At 44.1% G+C, this 17,550-nt stretch overlaps 1 protein-coding gene across 3 annotated transcripts in view; it reads left to right on the top strand.

The window, feature by feature from the left end:
* The window catches only part of ARAP3 (ArfGAP with RhoGAP domain, ankyrin repeat and PH domain 3), a 345,521-nt gene that overhangs the window by 268,949 nt on the left and 59,022 nt on the right, over nt 1-17,550 (top strand). For all 3 annotated transcript variants that reach the window (XM_082254616.1, XM_082254617.1, XM_082254615.1), the window contains exons 21-23: nt 5,150-5,362; nt 10,135-10,240; nt 15,728-15,875. In XM_082254616.1, the coding sequence (XP_082110742.1) occupies nt 5,150-5,362; nt 10,135-10,240; nt 15,728-15,875 (467 nt within the window). The remainder of the gene's footprint in view (nt 1-5,149; nt 5,363-10,134; nt 10,241-15,727; nt 15,876-17,550) is intronic.

The raw sequence follows: 17,550 nt of genomic DNA, 5'->3' as shown, positions 1-17,550 counted from the left end.
CCTTATGCTTGTGTATTTAACTTTTCACAGCCGCTTTGGATGAAAAATATTACATATATTTAAGTTAGAGTCCTATATTAAAGCTGGGTTTATTTGCAGGTTAAATATTCATATATTAGTGACAGTCACATAGCAGTCAGTCTTTTCTCAGTTTGAAATGGCCATTAACTTACTCTAAGCTTATAATTTACAATGTGAAGCATCTCAAAATCTGTACTGCAATTAGATTCTCTCTTTATGTTAATATATTTTTTCAATTTTGTTTAGTATTCCATGTTATGTGGAAATGGTTTTATCCCACATAATGGGTTTTCAACATACTTAATTATGATCTAAAGGCCAATGTAATTCTTTCAATTTTAATTGGGAGCATCCAGAAAAGGTACCCATACATTGACCATCGGTACATAAATGATGTGTGTGTTACATTACATACATTAAAGAGTACAGCATTGTAAAGGTACATTCACAAAGAAAAACAAAGCTTTAGCTTGATACAAGGACATACACTGCATTGTCAAATTAACCACTTCCCCCTAGGTGGACGTCATATGACGTCCTAAACTTTGCGGGGGTATACCGGGATGATGCCTCTAGCTAGAGGCATCATCCCGGTACCGTTGTTTGAAGCCGACGGTCGGCTTTCCGTCGGTACCGATCGATGCGGCTCGGGAGCCGCTCGATCGTTACCCGGGGGGGCGGGAGGGGACGTCCCCCCCTCCCGCCGCCTTCCGCGGCTTTTACCGGGGCTCCCGTCCCACCGGGAGCCCCGAGCACCCAGCCGGCACGTCTGCCGGCTGGATGGAGTCCCGATGAATGCCGGAAACGTCATCGATCAGGTCTCCGATGACGTAACCCGGAGGCGGCGTCCATGACGTCACTTCCGGGTTAGTGTGCTGAAAAACGGCGGCAAATTTGAAAAACGGCTGTATGCAAAAACGCTGTTTTCGGCGTTTTGCATACAGGGAAGTGTAGTGGAGGGGTCGAGGGTCTTTTAGACCCTCGATCCCTCCATAAAGTGTACCTGTCACTGCATATTGCTGTCACAAGGGATGTTTACATTGCTTGTGACAGCAATAAAAGTGATCAGATTTTTTTTTAAAAACTGTAATAAAGTTAAAAAAATAAATAAAATAAATGGGAAAAAAAAAATTTAGCCGCCCCCGTCACCGTTAGCTCGCGCACAAAAAAAAACGTATACGGAAGTCGAGCCGCGAATGAAATCGCTGTTCAAACCACACATGTGAGGTATCGCCGCGATCGCCAGAGCGTGAGCAATAATTAAAAAAAAAGAGCTACACTGTAACTCTAAACTGGTAACCGTTAAATAAATTTAAAATGTCGCCTATTGAGATCTCTATTGACCGTAGTTTGTCGCCATCCCACGGGGGGGCGCAATTTTAAACAGTAACATGTTGGGTATCTGTTTACTCGGCATGACATCATCTTTCACAATATACAAAAAAAATGGGCTAACTTTACTGTTTAGTATTTTTTAAATGCAGTGAAACGTAATTTTTCCCAAAAAATGGCGTTTTAAAGACCGCTGCGCAAATACCGCGTGACAAAAAATATTGCAATGACCGCCATTTTATTCTCCAGAGTCTTTGCTAAAAAAATATATATAATGTTTGGGGGTTCTAAGTAGTTTTCTAGGAAAAAATACTGGTTTTAACTTGTAAATACAAAGTGTCCGAAATAGGCCTGGTGGGGAAGTGGTTAACTACAGAGAAAGGATGGAGGAGAGAGTGGAGGGGGTGTCTTTAAATGTGAACTACAGAAGGGGAAAAGCTGAGGAGATAAGTATGGAGAGAAATGGTGGAAAGGAGGGAAGAGAGGGGTAGTTTAGTGCTGAAAAGCACAAATGCAGCACTTTTCTTGGGAACCCCCAGATCACCAGAACTAGTGTCCCAATTGGAAGATTTCCCCTCTATTACTTTTCTGGGCACAGCCCAAAATTTAGGATTTTCTTTCACTTTCAATGATAGTGGTAAACAGGAGAAATAGAGAGGGTGAATCTATCTCCTTAACCACTTCTGGACCGGAAGATTTTACCCCCTTCCTGACCAGGCCCTATTTTGCGATTCAGCATTCGGCTAGGGCTGCCACGATGCGTCGACTACGTTGACTACAAAAAATCATCGACGTGCGTGAAAAGCGTCGACGCGTCAACGCGTGACGTCACACGCCCCCTGGCCGGCCGCCGCGCCGCTTGAAGCATTGCCGGCCGGGTGAAATTCCCCCGCCGGGCTCCGTCGGAGACAAGAGGTGAGCGCTGACCGTCTCCAGCACCCCTGTACTGCCTGTACTGCCACAGCTTCTGCCGCAACACATTCGCCATCCTCCCCGATCACCCAGCTACTTAGACATGTCACATGTGCGGCGCTACACCGGCTTGTAATGGCCTGTATTAGGTGGGAGGGCTTACTGGGGGGTCTGTACTGGGAGGGGGGGCTTACTAAGTGGTCTGTACAGTACAGGCCACTTAGTAAGCCCCCCTCCCAGTACAGACCCCCCAGTAAGCCCTCCCACCCAGTACAGACCCCTTAGTAAGCCCCCCCTCCCAGTGCAGACCCCTCAGTAAGCCCTCCTACCTAGTACAGTCTGTACTGGGTGGGAGGGCTTACTGAGGGGTCTGCACTGGGAGGGGGGGCTTACTAAGGGGTCTGTACTAGGTTGGAGGGCTTACTGAGGGGTCTGTACTAGTGTACTGGGAGGGGGGCTTACTAAGTGGTCTGTACAGTACAGACCACTTAGTAAGCCCCCCTTCCAGTGCAGACCCCTCATTAAGCCCTCCCACCCAGTACAGACCACTTAGTAAGCCCCCCTCCCAGTGCAGACCCCTCAGTAAGCCCTCCCACCCAGTACAGACCACTTAGTAAGCCCCCCCTCCCAGTGCAGACCCCTCAGTAAGCCCTGTACTAGGTGGGAGGGCTTACTGAGGGGTCTGCACTGGGAGGGGGGGCTTACTAAGTGGTCTGTACTGGGTGGGAGGGCTTACTGAGGGGTCTGTACTGGGAGGGGGGCTTAGTAAGTGGTCTGTACTAGGCGGGAGGGCTTACTGAGGGGTCTGTACGGGGGGGGGCTTAGTAAGTGGTATGTACTAGGTGGGAGGGCTTACTGAGGGGTCTGTACTGGGAGGGGGGGCTTAGTAAGTGGTCTGTACTAGGTGGAAGGGCTTACTGAGGGGTCTGCACTGGGAGGGGGGCTTACTAAGTGGTCTGTACTAGGTGGGAGGGCTTACTGTGGGGTCTGTACTGGGAGGGGGCTTACTGAGGGGTCTGTATTAATTACAGGATTAATTAGCTAATCAAAAAAACACTAAATTAAGCAAAAAAAATAAAATAAAAATAATCGTTAGATTAGTCGACTAATCGTAAAAATAATCGATAGATTAGTCGACAGACAAATTAATCGTTAGTTGCAGCCCTACATTCGGCACTGCGTTATTTTAACGGACAATTGCGCGATCGTGCGACGCTATACCCAAACTAAATTTTTGTCCTTTTTTCCCCACAAATAGAGATTTCTTTTGGTGATATTTGATCACCTTTGCGATTTTTATTTTTTGCGCTATAAACAAAAAAATAGCGACAATTTTTCACCTTCTGCTATATGACATTCTCAAAAAAAAAGTTTAAAAATCAAATTTTTTTTAACATTTTAGGCCAATTTGTTTTCTGCTACATATTTTTGGTAAACAAAAATCGCAATAAGCGTATTTTGATTGGCTTGCGCAAAAGTTATTGCGTCTACTAACTACGGGAAGGATTTATGTCATTGTTATTGTGTTTTTTTTTTTTTTTTTACTAGTAATGGCAGCAATCTGTGATATTTTGCGGGACTGCGACATTGCGGTGGACAGATCGGACCCCTAACTGACATTTTTGACAGTTTTTTGGGGGGACAAGTGACATTACTATAGTAATCAGTGCTAAAAATATGCACTCTTACTGTAATAATGACACTGGCAGGGAAGGGGCTAACACTGTTGGTGATCAAGGGGTTAAATGTAAGCCTAGGGGAGTGATTCTAACTGTTGGGGGATTGGGCTTGTGAAATGATCACAGAGACATGCGATCCTATATAGCAGGATCACATGGTCTCTGTGATCATCCCAGGGAGAAGAACGGACGGCTGTGTTCACAACAGCCGACCGTCCTTCTCTCTCAACGGGGAGAGATCAAGGGTGTCAGACGGCAATAGGAGCCACCTGACACACTCGCCAGCTTCCCCGCTAACGAGTGGGGGCGGGAGCCGCCCCCTAGCTGCAGGAGGTTTGTGCAGGAGGGGCTGCCTCGCCGCAGTATAACTGCGGCGAGCGGTCCTTAACTGGTTAATGGTGGCACAGACAGCAAAAACAAACTGACAAGCGTTCTAATCCCTCTCCACTCTATCCAAAACTAATAAAAAAAAATTTTTGCCTTTAGTTATAGTTTATAGAGAGAATTGAGTCTTTAAGATTCTTTATAGATGATCCAGTTCAACCAGATTCTGTTCAAATTCTATATGGTATCCCTGCCTATTGCTTTAATAAGTTCCATATGCATCCTATCATTTATTCATTCTAGCCATGGACTTTATAGTCATAGATTTCTTATTTATTTCTATTGTGTTAAAATGGCAGGAATGGGAATGACCCATAAGAAGCAGTCAGATAATACCATTTATAAATAAATCCTGCAGATAACTGATGCATTTGTCTTCCCAAACTACCACATTAACTTTCATGAATCGAATGCTCAGTGAGACTAATTTACTAAAATTGGAGAATACAAAATCTGATGCAGCTGTGCATGGTAGCCAATCAGCTTCTAACTTCAGTTTGTTCAATTAAACTTTGACAATAATACCTGGAAGCTGATTGGTTTCTTTGCAGAGCTACACCAGATTTTGCACTTTCCAGTTTTAGTAAATCAACCCCAATGTGTTCTTATCTTCAGCTCTGCCATTGTTCCACATTATATAAAGCACAGTTGTTATATGAATGGAAATATTAGGGTGCACAGTGGAGGCATCAATGTTCAGAAGATAAAGAATTTAGTGCATGTCATACCATAATCTGACTAGTTGTCCTGACTCAGGAACACATTACACGTCTGCCAATTATCTTTGGATATGAATGGCTCATAGCGCTGTGTTTGTACAGGTCTTTGTCATGAGGGGATATATCGGAAAAATGGAGCAAAATCTCGGATTAAACTGCTGATGGACGAGTTTCGAAAAGATGCCCGAAACGTCAAACTTCGCATCAGCGACAACTTTGTTGAAGATGTCACGGATGTGTTGAAGAGGTTTTTCAGGGAGCTGGATGATCCCATTTTCACAACAGAACGACATCCACAATGGAGAGAAGCTGCAGGTAAAAAAAGAGGAGCAATCTGCCCATGTCCCCCCAATCAGCCCAAAGATAAAGCAGATATTATTATTTAGTATACCCCCTAAAATCTAATTTCCCGCTCATCTGATTGGCTCTTTGATTCTTCCAGAAGTGTGCACAATGCTGGAGGTAAAATCACAGCCATTCTGAGCTCTGTTCTTAGCTTTGCTGCCATTGGTGAGAATATTAATAGTGGATCTGCACATCTTGAAGGATTCTGAGATACAGGTTTTCTGAGCTTACAACACTGGGACTGATTGGGGAGTTATAGCAAGTAGGCGCTATCATTTAGCAGTCTGCTGGAGGAAGTTTGAGGAAGCTAGTCACATGGATGACCAGAACAAATAGAAATCTGCAATATTTATTTAACTGACTCAAGAGAACTGTTTCTCTGCATATGCAGAATTTTACTTTAACGCTGAACTCTAGACAAATGAATGCAATTCTGTAATGTCTAATATAAAATTAAATGTATTCTCTAATCATAAATATGAATATATGAATATAAATATGAGCAGTATCTGAATTTGACCTGGTATCAGCCTCCTGCAGTTTTTGTACAGCAGGGCTGGAACGTGAGGGGACAAAGCAGCACAAGGAGACAAGGAGTCAGTCAGTTTAGGTGCAAACATGGAGAATGCAGATTTGAAGAGAAAGCAAAGCTAGATGAGCTCATCAGGCTGTTCAGTTTTATCTTGATAGGTTACATGCACATGGGTGGTTTAAATGCTAAAGCCACCTTTTAGAGCAAAATAATAAATGCATATTTGCAGGTAAAAAAAAAAAAAAAAAAGCGTATTTTAGATTTTTTGCTCACAGGTGCAAAGCCAGGTTCCTGAGGACTTATCCTTTGCCTCCCTCTCCATACCTAGGTAATGGGCTTAAAATTGGAGAGCTGGAGGATGTGCCAATGGACTACCAGTGTTGTGATAGCAGACAAGATTTGTAGTTCATTCATTAATGTCTGTGTGAATGAATGACATGACCGTGTGCTTCTGTGCCTGTGCTGATTTCAAAAGTTACAGCGGAGGCAGAGGAGTAAAACCCCTGCATGCTGTCACAGGGAGAGGGAAGCACAGGTGCAGCATCCAGCCCCCCTTCCAGCAGCCTGTCAAAATGTATGACAGGTCGAAATGCAAGGATGGAGGTCTTACTGAGCGGTACTCATGTTTAGGTTCAAGAACGTATATACCAAGTGCAGCATTCCTGACTAGCTGCTGGGCTGGAACATTGCAGATGTGTCTTTTGGGCACCCGAAAATACCAGGATTTGATGCTGTCATGCCAAACATGTCCATGTGCATGAGGCCTTTCTTTTTGGCTGGAGTTCTCCTTTAAATATTTTATGTTAAGCATGTGTACTGTTCCACATGTGACATTCAGAGTCTTGTTACAGCAGCAGCACATTTATCTTTGTTGTTATGTTTGCTGTTTACCATAAAAGAAAAATACTGTTCATTAAACCATGAAATTAAAAATCAAGAAAAGTAACAGGGAGGCAAAAGTACTTGCTTTATCTGCATGTTTATTAATTCTTCTTGTTGTAAACAGATTATGATTCCGTTTTTTTTTTTTTTTTTTTTTTTTTTACAGTCAGCTTGTATATTTCTCATCACTAGGGATATGGGGTATATACAGTGCCTTGAAAAAGTATTCATACCCCTTGAAATGTTCCACATTTTGTCATGTTACAACCAAAAACGGAAATGCTTTTCATTGTGATGTTATGTGATAGGCCAACACAAAGTGGCACATAATTGTGAAGTGGAAGGAAAATGATCAATGATTTTCAATACTTTGTGGAACCACTTTTTGCTGCAATTACAGCTGCAAGTCTTTTTGGGTATGTCTCTATCAGCTTTACACATCTAGAGAGTCACATTTTTGCCGATTCTTCTTTACAAAATAGCCCAAACTCTGTCAGATTGCATGGAGAGCGTCTGTGAACAGCAATTTTCAAGTATTGCCACAGATTCTCAATAGGATTTAGGTTTGGACTTTGACTGGGCCATTCGAAAACATGAATATGCTTTGATATAAACCATCAGGGTGATCTGCAGTGTTAGTTTTCGATCACACAAAGCGTTTTGCTTTTAGTCCAAAAAGTTCAATTTTGCTCTCATCTGACCAGAGCACCTTCTTCCATATGTTTGCTGTGTCCCCCGCATGGCTTCTCGCAAATGGCAAACAGGACTTCTTATGGCTTTCTTTCAACAATGGCTTTCTTCTTGCCACTCTTCCCTGAAGGGCAGATTTGTGGACTGCACGACTAATAGTTGTCCTTCACACTGACCAACAATATAAGGAGCATTGACCATCATACTTATTTACTGTTTACTGTATCTTTAGCAATAGCTAGCAGGACTTCCTTGAAATCAGAAAATTATATTACAGGTTTCCCTATGGTAAAATGGTTGAGAAAGGCTGGTTTAGAGTATCTACGTCTAATCCTGGAAATGGTTTAGACCACAGCATAAACAGTCCAGGAGACGTCTGACTCTCTACTTTTGCATAAAAGTCCTAGGTCTAATGGTAGCCTCCTTCACAACTGTTCCATTTGCTCTTTTTTAATCTTTAGACCTTAGCAATGCAACGTTTGTCTGTCACCAAGAACCAGGCTGTCCCTGGCTTGGTGGCTCTGGAATCTGGCCCTGAAGTGGTGGCAGTCCTTGCTTCCTGTTTTCAGGGGACTCTTTACATTGAATTTCAGGCTTTTGGGCCACGGAAAATTTCTGGTTTTCTGTGCAGGGAACATGATTGTCTGATGAGTTTTGTCTCCCAATCAACAACTTGGAACTTCTTTGCTGTGTCTGCAGAGTTGGATTATGCTACTGGAGGGCATCTGGTCTGGATTCTTTCAGAAACATCACAGCAGTAGCATACATCAATCATTAGGGAGGAACAAGGAGTCTCACAGCAGCAAGAGAGGTAGACTGCATCCTGTCTTGGGTAGAACTTTGCATTCCAGCTTTGCCTGCCCTGTACATTCCAGACGTAGGCATTTGGAAGGCGGATTTTCTCAGCTGGCAGCACCTGGAGCTGGGGAAGTGATCCTTACACCCAGAGGTGTTCCAGGATTGTGTCACAGGCAAAAGATGCCAGATGTGAACTGCCTGGCATCCAAGTTTAACAACAAACTGGATAGGATTGTCTTCAGGTACAGAAATCCTTTAGTAGAAGTATAGAATGCACAGGTAGTTATGGGATTTCAGTACACCCTGATCTTTACTATACCTTTTCTGAAACCTCTTCCTTGTCCGCTTTGCAACTTCAAGATGGAGTGCATCCAGTAATCCGTATTGCTTCAGCTGGCCCAGGTGGATGTGGAATGCCAGCTTGGTAAAACTCCTGGCAGATGCTTCATAGGCTGTTCCAGATTGTTATTGCCATTTTGCTTAATGGCCCCTGGCCTTACTAGGATGGCTTTTGAAACCCAGCTTCTGTTGGACAGGGAAATCTTTGAGTCTGCGACCTCTACGATATAAAAGCTAGGAAATCTACTTTTCACATTGGTTGATCATCAGACATGAAAGGCCTACTTGATTTGGGAAGGGTCTAGGGTCTTCCATCCCAGTAGTTTCTCTGTGGGACAAATCTTCTCCTTCATGCAGCTGGGTCTTGACCAGTTTTTGGATCTCAGCACTGTTAAGGGTTAGGTTTGTACATTGTCTCCAATGTAGCTCTCCCCATCCATCCCCCAGTGACTTTGAGGGCTCTAAATCTGTTTCTCTCTGAATTTCAGAAACTGCCATTGGAACCCATTAGAGACATTTCTCTCTACTCTTACTCACAAGGTCATGTTTCTTAAGCCATCAGGTATGCAAGACGAGCGTCTGAACTGGTGGCCATATCCTGCAAGAAACCCTATCTAGTTTTGCAATTGGGCAAGGTGGTGTTGAGTCCCAGGACTTCCTTCTTGCCCAAGGTAGTTTCTGCTTCAATCAGGACATTGTTATTTCAACCCTTTGTTTGGCTTCAGTTCATCAAAAAGAAATGACCACCCATTGATTGGTTCAGACTGGGAGAGTCTGTCTCTCAGTCACTGCTTCTTTCAAAAAGACTAATTCTTTTTTTGTCATCCCAGATGGACCTCGTAAGGGTGCATCAGCTTCTTATTTCACTACCTTTAGGTGGCTCAGGCAGACCATCAACATTATTTGCAAGGCTGTGACCTGGTACTCTGCTTACACATTCTCTTATTTCTACCAGGTGGAGGATGTTTATATCTCATCTGATGCCAACTTTAGGCATACGATCCTTCAGGCTACTCTTTGAGCTGCAGGCTGTCCCCAGATTTTCTGTTGTCTCTTTCTTGGGTCGTTTAGTGGCTGTTTGCTATATGCCAGTTCAACTGCTTTTGGATGTCCTGAAAGTTAGACTTTATGTGTCCCTCAAGAGACGAGTAAGAAAACAGAATGTTTGTACTCATCATAAAATCCTTTTCTTAGAGTCCATGAAGGGACATAGGTCCCGCCCCTCTATGTTTCTGATTATGCTTTCAATATTGCTATGTTAGAAAACAGAGGCATGCTGGTAGTAGGAGGGATTTTCCTGGGCTTCCCTACAGTACAGTTTTATTTCTCAGTATCCAATCATTCTGCAGGTGGCAGTATAGCTAGAAGGCTTAAGACTGTGGACTTTAATGGACTCCAAGAAAAGGATTTTACAGTGAATATGTATACATTTGTTTTTGTGAGTATTTTCATTATCTTCCTGTTTTAAATGCCAAATATTTTTTTTTTTTTTTTTTTTAAGAACATCAAGAAAAGTCTAAAAGGCTAGAAAATTACATGGAGCTGATAAACCACCTTCCTAAAGTAAATCGAGCTACGCTGGCTGCACTGATTGGTCACCTCTACCGGTAATACCTCTACATTTGCCATAACTTTTGAATATATTTCTAATGTTATATTAGTTTGCAATAATATTTCATTCTGTTGTGGTTTTCCAATCAGAATTTAGGAAATAAACTGATGGAATCAGAGTTTGTAAAAAGGAAAGACTTGACATGACTGATAGAGATGAGCAAACTTGTTTGTGCAAGTCAGAATTCATGAAGGACTACTCCAAACATAAGTTTGCTTGAACTGGCCAATCCACTCACCTTCTATACAACTTGTTCTGTTAACTGGTACAGTGGCCGGGAAGATAAACTGTTATAAGGAAACAAAGTACCTATTTATTTGGATAGTGACATTACAGGGCTGGGGATTCTCATATGGGTGACCTAAGATCACCAATGAGAGTCAGTCCGCTTCAATGGAACATGCCATTTCTGCAGGGGAGGGATGTCTGCTGCGCACTTAGATATTTAGATACCAGAGTGAACTAGTAAAAGGTCAAACATCCTTACTAGTTCACTCAATGATGACACTTATCAAAAATACATGCTGGCTGAGAGAATAGCAGGATCCACTACTAGTGGTGTGGGTTTTCTCCTCACTAATTACTGACAGTTTATTTGCCTATAACACTGATTCTCAACCAGTGGATTTCATGTTTACAAAGCGTAGTTTCTGTATTGCTCATAGTAACCTATGTCTTACATTTTTTTCTTTAAACCTGAATGAATGAAAAGTTAAAGCTGGAATCTTCTGGCTTTATTCTTTCACAGAAAACAGTTTAACAGTTAGGTTCAAAGCAACCTACCACCAAGAGTGTATATTTTTAAATGTATATGCTAGGGATATTGTATGGTTTCTTTGGTTTTGATTCAGTTGTTTTTGCGATGGAATGCTTAGTTATTAAATAAAATTGCCCATGGCAGTATTCTCACAAAAGTAGTTTTCTTCAGCATGGAAAAGCACAATGACCTCAGTTATTGTGCATGTTTCTACTTTAGTTTATATGATTTTACATGAGTTAACGTTAGGGCCATCTTAATAGAATTATGGGCCCCTGGGCAACGTAAAGGCCTTACCAGCAATTTATTTACCTACTCTCAAGAATTAAAGTATAAATTGTTGATAGAATTAAACATATATTTCTTAGTACATTCAAGCAGGGCAAAGTACAGAAGGGTCAATGGGGCACAGTACGGGGGGATCAGCATGGCACAGTACAAGAGGTCAGGAATGCACAGTACAAGGTGCAGCAGGGCGTAGCACATGGGATCAGTAGGGCACAGCGGGGGGGTCAGTAGGACACAGTGTAAGTGGGTGAGGAGGGCACAGTACGGAAGTCAGTTGGGCACAGTGTGGGTGACTCAGGAAAGCACAAAATAGGGATCAGTAGGGCACAATGTGGGTGGGCCAGGATGGCACAGTGTGGGTGGGTCAAGAGGGTATAGCACAGAGGTCAGTAGGGCCCAGTGTGGGGGGGGGGGGGTCAGGAGGGCACAGTATGGAGGTCAGTAGGGCACAGTGTGGGCAGGGCCGGACTGGCGTACCGGGATACCGGGAATTTCCCCGGTGGGCCGCCGGCCCTGGGGCTGCTTTGAGATGCGACCGCTTTAAGCATTGGGACCGCGCCGCGGCCGCGCTGTGATGGCGGCTGCAGCCCCGGCCCCCGCTGTGCTCCAGTGACAGATACATTCTTGGAGTCTTTCCTACGTCAGCCGCTATGAGCGGCATGACGTCACATCCGGCGGGAGCGGCTGCACGGCGGTGGATCATTTGACTGTCTGCATGACGGTCACGGCTCCGATCCCTCCCACACCTCACAGAAGCCAGCAGCAGCGGTAGCAGCATGATCGCAGCCAGGTCACACTGTGTGACTGAAGGAAGAGTGGAGTGGAGCGGAGCAGAGCCTGAGACAGCACAGCCAGGCAAGTGTAAATGGGCTGGGGCGTAGGGGACCTCGTCCTCTTGCATTTGGGGGAGAGAATCCGCATATTAGGGCCCCTAATGCTAACCTACCCCCCCCCTCATACAATGCTTATCTGCCATTCCCCCTGGGGCCCCTCCCCCTAATACAATGCTGTTCCCCTCCTCCTAATACAATGCTAACCCCCCTCCCCCTAATAAAATGATGACTTCCCCCTAATACAATGCTGATCCCCCCCCCAAATTTAGGGGGAGGGGGTTAGCATTGTATTAGGAGGAGGGGAACAGCATTGTATTAGGGGGATCAGCATTGTATTAGGGGGAGAGGGATAAGCATTGTATTAGGGCCCCTGATAATTCTGCCATGTCCTGTGCCATGTCCGCACAGCCCCTGACATGTCCTGTGCCATGTCCGCACAGCCTCTGACGTCCTGTGCCATGTCCGCACAGCCCCTGCCATGTCCTGTGCCATGTCCGCACAGCCTCTGACGTCCTGTGCCATGTCCGCACAGCCCCTGCCATGTCCTGTGCCATGTCCGCACAGCCCCTGACATGTCATGTGCCATGTCCGCACAGCCCCTGACATGTCCTGTACCATGTCCGCACAGCCTCTGACGTCCTGTGCCATGTCCGCACAGCCTCTGACGGCCTGTGCCATGTCCGCACAGCCCCTGACATGTCCTGTGCCATGTCCGCAACAGCCTCTGACATGTCCTGTGCCATGTCCGCACAGCCTCTGACGTCCTGTGCCATGTCCGCACAGCCTCTGACGTCCTGTGCCATGTCCGCACAGCCTCTGACGTCCTGTGCCATGTCCGCACAGCCTCTGACATCCTGTGCCATGTCCGCACAGCCCCTGCCATGTCCTGTGCCATGTCCGCACAGCCCCTGCCATGTCCTGTGCCATGTCCGCACAGCCTCTGACATGTCCTGTGCCATGTCCGCACAGCCTCTGACATGTCCTGTGCCATGTCCGCACAGCCCCTGACATGTCCTGTGCCATGTCCGCACATCCTCTGACATGTCCTGTGCCATGTCCGCACAGCCCCTGACATGTCCTGTGCCATGTCCTCACATCCTCTGACATGTCCTGTGCCATGTCCGCACAGCCCCTGACATGTCCTGTGCCATGTCCTCACATCCTCTGACCTCTCCTTTACCATGTCCGCACTTTTACCCCTTTTTTTACTAGAATTTGCTCTTTTATATATAAAGCCCTATATGCTTTTATATCTATCTTATCTATGATAGTACACTCTTCAAATTTACTTTAAAATGCATGGCTTTCCCTTTTATGAACAAGAAAATAATGGCGTTATGCTGTTGGGCCGGTATAATAATGCTATGGGGCTGGTATGAAATTTTTTCCAGGGCTGAATTTTATTCCCAGTCCGGCCCTGAGTGTGGGTGAGTCAGGAGGGCACAATATGGGGTTAAGGAGGGCACAGTGTGGGTGGGTCAGGCAAGCACAGTACAAGGGGCAATTGGGCACAATATGAGTGGGTCAAGAGGGCACAGTGCAGGGGCAGTAGGGCACAGTGTGGTTGAATGGGGGGGCACAGTACAGGGGGCAGTAATATACAATACAGAAAAGGTTTCCTAAAGCAGAGCTGCACAGGGAAGCTGCTGGCACATATCTTACCTGTTCTGGTAGCCTGTCATTGGGCTAAACATACAATCCGGAATGACATCTCCCCCCTCTACCCTCCCCTGGCAGCTTGCAGTGCTCTGCATTGGTTCAGGAGGAATCCCCCAGGGAGGAATGTTTTACTGTCACTGCTTGTGTCGGCAGGATGTGTACTGCTTTGATCCCTGCTGACCCTTCTCTCCTGCCCATCTCCTGTGATGTAAGCTCCTGAGATGGACAGGAGGGAGGGGCTGCTGTGCCAAGGCTATCTCGGAACAGTTTAGTATAAAGCCTGTGACTGTTCTGGCAAAGTATCCATATTGTAATGCAAGATTATAATGGGGCCTCTGCCTTCAGGTTGAACTGGTAACAACATCTGATATTTGTGTCAGTTCACATAGGTAAAGGAAAACTATTATAAATACAAGTGGCTGTTCTAAACCTTGAGCACAGTACAAGGGGCAATTGGGCACAGTATGAGTGGGTCAAGAGGGCACAGTGCAGATGCAGTAGGGCACAGTGTGGTTGAATGGGGGGGCACAGTACAGGGGGCAGTAATATACAATACAGAAAAGGTTTCCTAAAGCAGAGCTGCACAGGGAAGCTGCTGGCACATATCTTACCTGTTCTGATAGCCTGTCATTGGGCTAAACATACAATCCGGAATGACATCTCCCCCCTCTACCCTCCCCTGGCAGCTTGCAGTGCTCTGCATTGGTTCAGGAGGAATCCCTCAGGGAGGAATGTTTTGAGATGGACAGGAGGGAGGGGCTGCTGTGCCAAGGCTATCTCAGAACAGTTTAGTATAAAGCCTGTGACTGTTCTGGCAAAGTATCCATATTGTAATGCAAGATTATAATGGGGCCTCTGCGTTCAGGGTGGCCCTGGTAACATCTGATATTTGTGTCAGTTCACATAGGTAAAGGAAAACTATTAAAAATAAAAGTGGCTGTTCTAAACCTTGTTGCTTAGGATGCATATTAAGGCACTTTACACTGCAAAAAGCTAAAAAACATATTTTTAGATGATATTTTCAATTATATATAGGGTGGAGTACAGGGAGAATACAGGCTCTTGTGTATGTTATTTGGTACTCTTTAATGTAATTTTCGTTCTTTTCTGTAATTGTTATGATCACGTGTGCACACTCTGCATCCAATTGACTAGTGACATACTTTGTTTGAGTTCTTTCCTGATTTCCAGGGACCCTTGCAGCTTTGTGAGCAAGCCCCTTTGGCAGGACTAAGAAGCACTGGGGGCCCACTCTACCCCAAGCTTAAAATGAGACTGCAAGCAAAGAAGAATTGCCATTTCACAGGGTCTTTGTTGCTTGTAATTAGTGACATTTTGGTTGGAGTTGCACTTTAAAGAAGTATGGATTTTGAAAAAACAAAAGATTTAAACTCAACTAGGTGGATGCAGCATTGATCCGCTGCTAAATCTGTCCCCCACCGGCTCTGTGCTGTGAAATGAGTGATTAAACACAGCTGATTGCTCAGTTCTCCCCTGCTCCTATCATAAAGTGGTGAATGTCAGTCACCAGCTCTCTGCTCTGCCCCTCGAGATGACGATCCAGGCTTCTCGATGGATTCTGACTTTAATGTTGGGATCTTTGCGAAGCCTAACCTGACTGAGTGAGGTCAGCCAACAGCGGGCTTTAGCCTGCTGGCACCTGAAAATGGATCACAAAAGTGCAGAACGAACTGCACTCCCACGATCCCCAGAAGGAGTATAGCCAAACTAGCTTTGCCTATACTTATCCTTTAGGTAATATTCATACATAGTCAGCTAACTCTGCTGCAAGGGTAACTTTTGGATGGTATTCTCTGTTAATTATTCATTGTTCCATATTTAGATATCCCTGGGTATTTTTTGTATTATAGAAGTTACATTACAAATTGGTTTAATACAATATTTCTGATGATCTTTGTGCATTCCTTTTTTTGTGATATTCTAGGGTCCAAAAATGTGCAGATCTAAACCAGATGTGCACCAAAAATCTTGCACTTCTATTTGCTCCGAGTTTGTTTCAAACGGAGGGGAAAGGAGAACATGAAGTGAAGATAATGGAGGATTTGATTGACAATTATCCTAGTGTTTTCTCTGTAAGTAATGTACTTAATACATTTTATTTTCTTGGATGAGTTACTGGTATTTATGTGTGACCTAGTCATCATAGAAATAAGGGAACTAGTACTGCTGACTTGTCTTGGAATGTTCAAGTTTCAGGGTTAACATCCTTATCTGTTATTATTTAGGAAGTTACTGACCTGCAACAAGCATACGTTATGCTTTTTCCAGGTCATTGACTCACCAGGTAGTGAATGACGTGTAAGGAGGACAGCCCTGGAGTGTGTATCTTCAGACACAAGCAGCAATTATAGCTCCCATAATTCTAAAAATGTTAAAGTTAATTGACTCCTCCACACAGACTTTTCCAAGCAGGGCTGCATGCACTACAAAGACCTCAGATTAGTTACATAAGCTGCTCCAAAAGATGCCTGGGCAGGCAGCTTCTAGCCTCTCCAGTTGGATACTGTGCTTAGCTGACTTTTTATCTACAGATTATGAAGCCTGCAAGGAGGTAGGTTCCACTTTATTTTCATGGAAAGCCATGCAGGTACAGTAAAGCTGGCCATACATGTTTAGAAAATCGTTTGAAAAAATGATTGGATTTAAAAAGATCTGTTGAACGTGCATAAGATTATGCCATCTTTGTATTGACAGCTGTCCCACAATTATCAATATATTATCGATCAATAATAACATCCTTAAAGCGTTTGTCTCCCCTACAGTTCATATTCATGATATGTGTCGGCTGTATCAAGTACTTGTATGAGAAAGTATCCTGTTTTCTTTGTATTGCTACCTTTGTGTGAAATCCCTGGTTTTCCTTCCTGCCAGCCCATCTGCTTTCCTATTAAAAACTGACCACACTAAGGGGAGCACAGCATGGTCAGTTCTCTAGCTATGGTGGGAACTCAGCCCTCTCTCCTCCAATGATCAGACTTGTGCTGACACTCCCCCACTGCACAGCCATTCACTGGTAAGCTCAGTGTGCTGCTGCTTCTCCTCCCCCCAGCTCTTATACAGCTGAGATGTGATCCCTTATAAAAAAGGGAAAAACTTTATGGAAAACTGGCCCCTCTTGTCTTTTTAAGCAATTAACATAAGCCCCATACAAACCTCAGATGAGACACTCAAGTTGTTATAAATGTGCAGTCTACACCGAGCTGGAAAGTTGGAGGCCATGAGTAAAGCTGGCCATACTTGGTTTGAAAATCATTTGATATGCTCGATCATTTGACTTTCGAAATGTTAGTGGCCAAATTTAGTTATCCAAATGCAAAGTTTAATGGAAAAAAAAAAATGAACCGTCATGTCAGATTTTCTGAGCCAAAACAATTGATTTTCTAAACAGTAGTGGAATTGATTGAAAATAGTTTGAAAAAATCTACAGCGCATGTGTGTGTTAAAATGTAACCCCAGAAGTTCAATCAACAAGCAACGAAAATAAAGATCTTTCTTGTTGCCGACTTTTGGTTCATACAGGGCAATAGAAAATATTGCCAATCTTAACCAGTGTGAATTCCAATGTTTTATTTTAAAAAATCAGGCAACACCTAAAAATTATATTTGACGCCATATTGGAAGAGCAGACCAAAAAATGTGTTGGAACTTAAAGTGATTGTGAACAAACATCTTGTAAAACAACCCATTCAGTTTAAAATAGAAATGAAAGGCAAAACATGTTTGTATAGATATAAAAATACATTATAA

The sequence above is a fragment of the Pelophylax lessonae genome (genome assembly GCF_965119305.1).
Source record: "Pelophylax lessonae genome assembly, chromosome: 4".
NCBI classification, from domain to species: Eukaryota; Metazoa; Chordata; class Amphibia; order Anura; family Ranidae; genus Pelophylax; species Pelophylax lessonae.
Note: the sequence above shows the minus strand (reverse complement) of the source record. Positions and strands in the feature narration are given on the sequence as shown.